This window comes from Leptidea sinapis, chromosome 13, assembly GCF_905404315.1.
Source record: "Leptidea sinapis chromosome 13, ilLepSina1.1, whole genome shotgun sequence".
NCBI classification, from domain to species: Eukaryota; Metazoa; Arthropoda; class Insecta; order Lepidoptera; family Pieridae; genus Leptidea; species Leptidea sinapis.
The window spans coordinates 14,866,739-14,873,356 of NC_066277.1; the positions used below are offsets into that span (position 1 = coordinate 14,866,739).

A 6,618-nucleotide genomic window follows, 5' to 3' on the forward strand; every position below is an offset into this window, starting at 1 on the left:
AAACCAATATATTGTAAATTGGTTTAGTTATAAGTATTAAATAACTGGCCTCCTATTTCCTCTCCCTCCTTTCCTTTCCCAAGATCCCACCCCCCACCCCACACCCCTCTTATATTTATATATTATATATCTATGTATACATTTAATAGAATTAGAATAGGTTAAGTGATATGTTACGATTAATATTACGTTATATCATAGCAAATAGCCAGGTTTTCCCAGTTTCCTGGATCCCCCCCCCCCCCCCCCCCCCACAAACCTCATGTATTAGTTTTTAAGCATAATAAAGTTTTGTCCCTCAATACGTAGATAGGGTTGTAGAAATAAGTTTTCTGATACCTACATATATAAGGCTTCATTGTAAATTACTTTAATAAGTAGATTTAAGTAATTTTGTATATATATTTTAATATCAAATATAGAAATTTGGAATTTGAATTTAATTTTTTTTTTCGAGAGAACATTAGTTATTGTGAATTGTAAGGGGTAACGCTGCCCAAATTGTATTGAGTCATTTATTACAATATTTATTAATAGTGGAAATAGTAAAATATTGATTTTTCTATTTTAAGTGCGTTTAAATTACCAACCCCTACTACATGTACGAATACTTAGTAACCGCTTATTAAAATATAAACGATTTTAACTTTAATAACTTAATAACTAACTGAGTTGTGATGAAAATTATATAGCGTACACGCTAAAGGTGGCATTAAAACAAAGTTTGTAAATTGTGGTTTGTGAAATAATTATATCGTCAAAGTCAAAATAAAATCAAATGGTAGCGATGTAGGCTAACTTATCTACAAACTACAAACGCACACAACAAAAAAATATATACCCAAACCTTAATACGTATTTTAAATCTGTTTTGGCAAAAATATGATATTATTACCTATACCTATACCAGCCTAGGGAAATTCTCTAACGGCCGTTTTCAATAGCCTATCTATCCTTAGTTTAACTTACTAGAGGTAGACAAAGCTATCCTTTTACGCTTACTTACATTTCAATAACCTATTGACAGATAGCATTGGACCATAACTATATTGGACATAACTATGGATAGATAAGATCTTGTCATTAAACGGTGACAGCAATGTATACGTAACTTAAACTAAGTATAGATAAGTTATTGAAAACGGCCGTAAGAAGACAGCGATTGTATGCAATTGTATGAAACGTGCAGTCATTGATAGATTAACAGATGACGGCTATAACCTTGTAAAAAACGGAGTTAGCCGAAATCCACTAAGCTATAAGCAACATTTCGCTTTCAAACTTAGCCGGATTATACTTTCTCGCCATAGTATTGTAATTACGATTTCAAACTTATGTCAAAACACTGCACTTTTTATACTAAGCTAAATTTCAATATTTACTGAGGCAGGCCTCTTATGACGCAGTATTTAGACCCTCTTTGCCGTATAGCCCATACGAGTCCTCCACCAAAGATCTCTTGTTTCAGAGTTCTGCGAGTCTACAGCTACCGAATAAACTGGTTGTTCAGTCTCGAACTCGAACTCTCGAGTTCAGATGTACTCGATTCGATTAAAGTTATCTATAATCTCTACTTCTATGTACTCTGCATGTAAAATCACAACCCTTAGCGGAATAAATATTTTAGATATTTTTTCATAACATTTAAGCAGTGGGAGGCTCCTTTGCACAGGAAGCCGGCTAGATTATGGGTACCACAACGTCGCCTATTTCTGCCGTGAAGCAGTAATATGTAAACTTATGTTTCGGTCTGAAGGGCGCTGTAGCTAGTGAAATTACTGGGCAAACGAGACTTAACATTTTATGTCTCAAGGTGACAAGCGCAATTGTAGTACCGCTCAGATTTTTTGTGTTTTTTAAGAATCCTGAGCGGCACTGCTTTGTAATGGGTACGGCGTGTCAATTACCATCAGCTGAATGTCCTGCTCGAAATATGGAAGAAAAAATAAGGGACGAGACCCTTATTTTCATAAAATAAAAAATAAATAAGCAATCGTGGATTTCCGCACAGTAAGGCAACTTTTAGACTGTTTTATGTCACGACTATCAACTCGTTATTGTATGTTTACATTTACCTAATCTTTTAATGATAAAGTGAAAAAAACAATCAGTTTTTAGAATTGTTATCTATTTTCGCTCGTGCAAATACTTCGTTTACTGGGTCGATACAGTTTATCTTAGGGCGCTTACCAACTAAACGGATAAATATATTTGTATAACTTAACAAGTGTTAAGCCTTCGATTAAGGATTGGTCTCCGCTGAGCTCCAACTAGATACCGCAGACGTAGTCATGTCAAACAACTAATGCTACGACCAAGTGGGATTACTTGAGCTAGTGTCGAACAATGTGTGACGTTAACGTGCCACATATTCTGTTAAACTTTGCTAATAAAAATGCCGGGTCGCATATTTGTAAAAATAATATCAAAACAAATATGAAAGACACTATATTATATATTTTATATTATATATTTTATATGTATTTTGTATTTTATTAATTTAAATGTAAAATAACACGAAGCATATATAAGTTACGAAATTTGAGAGATGCCATTGAGTGTCAAGATGCCACGCACACAAGCATCTTTAAGCCAATACACACTACAATATACAGTTTCCGTAATAAAAAAGCTATTATTCTTAGGTAGTACGGTATATAGTTGGAGCGCAGTGGATACCAATCCTAATCTTAGTGTTAAACGTAATCTCCCTAGATGAAAATTTCTAAACAAAAATTAATACAATCAATAATTAATATGAATAAAAGTATACACTATTTTCATGTGATGGCCAAGTTAATCTATATATTTTATGAAGATTTTGTTAGATAGGTAATTCTGTAATAACTTAAGACTACCTGTTTATTTCCTATATAAATATGTTTGACTATGTCGGGCCCTTCCATTATTATAACTAATATAGGTTTGACAACGAAAAAATATTGATTTCAAACCTATTTATATTACAGAAAAAACTGAGCTAAAAAGACTGAAGGACCCTTAAATAGGGACGAAATAAATTGACCGACTTGGTATTACATGGATCTCACAACTTTTTAGGGTAGAAGAACTAAGTTGTAAGACTTAGTTTTTTTTTACAAATTATGTTTCTGATGGCTTATTTCATTATGAACCCCTTTTTCATAGGGTTTGCGAAAAACTAAGGCTGTGTTGCATCATATTAGCTGTTACAGTAAAGGGTTAAGTCAAATGTAACGTTAATCATATTCCTTTGCATAGTTAAAGTTGAAAATTGAAATATCATGGCGATACCGAATACTTATTTGAAACTTTCGACAGGACGTTATTAAGCTATTTAAATTTATAAAATAGCTTTAACCGGCGAAAATTGGAAGGTTACGATTAACAGTTATGACGTCATCTATAAATTGTCGAATGGTGCAACACATATTTTGCTTAACCAGTACTTTAACATGTTTGTTATTGCTAAGGTTAGGTGGTGCAACCCAGCCTAAATGTGTTTTTTTTATAGAGAAACAGACAACCCACATTCGATGAATTTTTTAGGATATATGAAACAGTTTTAAGGTTCAGATTCCTTTTTCTTCGTAATATGTACAACATTTATTATTCGGTACGACTTGATTTTTATTCTCGACCTCGTCATTGAACTCGTAAATCGTCTCGCTTTGTGAGAAGTTGAAAAAAGGTCGTGTTGTGCAAGATTAAAGTCACAAAGGCTCGTGAAACGATATACACACAACAACGTCTTAAAACTAAAGAGAATCTCGCAGCAGAAAAACCCGAGGCAAACTTAGTTTGCGTTGGTAATTCTGTCTCGAGGAAGACCTAACATTGGAAGTGGTTACGAAAGAAGTCCAGTGGTGTGAGATGGAGAAAAAATCGTTTTTTTTAATAAAAAAACAACAGCATCATACAATGATAATGAATCTTTAATCTAGTACTTATTTAATTTACTTAAGGCGCCCACAGCATTTTATTATTAACTATTATTGAATTTAAATTGACAAGAGAAAGAAACAATAAAAAATTGTACAATATCTATAATCGTATTATATTATTAATAATAATTCCTTAATTTTAGGCTACAAGGCCCATAAAATAAATACCTTATAGTCTAACATACATATGATATATAACTTATATCTACGTCACATTTTCGCGGTGATGTGAGGCGCGGGTTCGGTAGCTTCCGGCGGTCGGCGACGTCCGCGATACTTGCGGAACAAGACCCCCTTCGGCCACAGCTGCACGTCCAGGAAGGTCGATATATGTTCTGTCGCGACGCGAACAAAAAAAGAGTTGAAGTCTACTGCGTGACGCGTCACCAACTTTTCGACCCCCAACCGGAAACTTGTCTTCTCCACCAAGTACTGAACAATGTCGGAGGCCTTGGTGGTGTTGTGAAAGCGAGAGACGTAGATATACGTCGCTGGGATTACGGGACGCAGGAGCTGGTTCTGTCCTATCGGTGCGACCTCCTACTATTAATTATTTAGTGCAAGTATTAAGCTTGATAATGAGAGAGAACTTTATTTCAAGTTTGCATCTTTAAAAGTTATGTTGCTAGAAGAATGACGTTCTTATGTATACAATGTCATTGGGCTAGAATAACAAATTCTAAAACAGATGACCTTATGATAAATTATTATTATTAAGTGCAAGTATTGTAACAGAGTAATGTTTTCACAATACCGCTGTGAAGCCGTGAGGCAGAAATAGGTCCGATGTGGTACCCTTAATCTAGCGGGCATCCTGTGCAAAGGAGTCTTCCACTGGTAAAACGGTTGATTTTACGGTTACTGTATGGGTGCCAGATTTGGATCATAGGTAAGATCATAGGTATGCAAAAACAGATAAATTCTAATTTCAATCGAAATAAATTTTTGGAGTTACAATAAAACAAAAAAATAAATTAACAACCAAAAAAAAGTAAGCGTAAAATGATGATGAAAATATATCACCACTAAAGACAAAGTACCATAATTTACTTAAACTACTACAGTGTGGTATTTTAGAGGAAACGCAAGAAAGAGAGTTTCTCATCCATTGATTTGTCTGCTTCTAACAAGCAGTAGTACAAGTATCCAGGGATATATTGAAATGAAAAAGCCTGTAGGATGTTAACTGATGAAAGAAAGATATAGGAAAAATAAAATGAAAAACAAAGTACTGCGACATACCATTAATGCATCTCAAATGAAATTCGAATTCCAGAAGGTTATATGTTTATTTATGCATTTTATGTCTAAGATCAAAGTCAATGAAGCTCGTCTCAATTAAAAAGTTAATTAGGTATGTTGGCCGGCACACATGGCATTAGTATTTGGTTCGTGTCCGAATTTAAAGTAAATCGACATCTAGCAGTGGGAGGCTCCTTTGCACAGGATGCCGGCTAGATTATGGGTTCCACAACGGTGCCTATTTCTGCCGTGAAGCAGTAATGTGTAAGCAATAATGTATTTCGGTTTGAAGGGCGCCGCAGGTAGTGAAATTACTGGGCAAATGAGACTTAACATCTTATATCTCAAGGTGCCGAGCACAATTATTGTATTGCGGCTCAGAATTTTGGTGTTTTACAAGAATTCTGAGCGGCACTGCATTGTAGGGTGTATCAATTACCATCAACTGAACGTCCTGCTCGTTAACACTTATATACATGAAAAAAATCATCTTGAAACTGGCTTGAAATTAGGCTGAAAGATTCTATGCAAGCTTAAAAAATCTCTATCGCAGCCTGGCCAATGTAACGCTTGGTAGAGTGGTAAAAGGACGTTAACCCGCAAAATTTCATCGAAAATTCAGGTATTATTGCTGCTCTTTAATACTCTACTAACACGCTAGTTAAAATCTCTCTAAACTCCTTCCTTAAAGTCCGACAACGCTCCTGTGATTCCTCTGGTGTTGCAAGAGATTGTGGGCGGCGGTGATCACTTAACACCAGGTGACCCGTACGCTCGTTTGTCCTCCTATTCCATAAAAAAAATTAAGCTTTGGCTTATAATTGAAAACAACTACATACAAACCGTTGAAAAAACTAAAAAAGATGTCGGTATAGCCGCTAAGCCACAGAGCAGATAAAACAGCAGTTCATGCCACCACCCTCGGCTGGTGGCCAGCACGGCAGCCTCATCCAACTCTCTAGTCCAAGAAGACATTATTTCTTACACTTTTCACACATTTTAAACTCTCTATCACTTCTGTTTGGAGCCATATTTAAACAAAAGCACTTATAACATTGTATTCTATCTGAAGCTATTGTAATTGATATGATTGCAATACACGTCTGTCTTTCAACGCTGCGAGTAAACAACTGAAGCGTAACGGAATCCTGCGCAAAATCTAATTGAAAGTTAGGTTGTCCGCATACGAGGCGTTTATCCTTACTATAGTATATTATAAATGTGAATGTAAGTTTGTTATTTGATGTAGCTTACCAGCGATATAAAGTTAGGATGGAAATTGCAATTCACGCGTCCCAATATAAGGCGATAAGAATGACTTATCGGGTATATTGGGACAGCTTCAGATTATTGACAGCTAATTACTGACGGTAATAAGAAGAAGGTAGTAATTTTTCTGTATGTGTAGATAGAATATTGGGAACGGCATTTAGATATTCAGCTGTGGAGTAAT

The 6,618-nt window shown here is 35.2% G+C and overlaps 1 protein-coding gene across 1 annotated transcript in view; it reads right to left on the minus strand.

The window, feature by feature from the left end:
• The window catches only part of LOC126967629 (organic cation transporter 1-like), a 51,907-nt gene extending 45,625 nt beyond the window's left edge, over nucleotides 1-6,282 (minus strand). The window contains exon 1 of the mRNA XM_050812191.1: nucleotides 6,009-6,282. Coding sequence (XP_050668148.1) covers nucleotides 6,009-6,140 — 132 coding nt within the window. The 5' untranslated portion in view covers nucleotides 6,141-6,282. The remainder of the gene's footprint in view (nucleotides 1-6,008) is intronic.
• Between the last annotated feature and the right edge of the window lie 336 nt (nucleotides 6,283-6,618).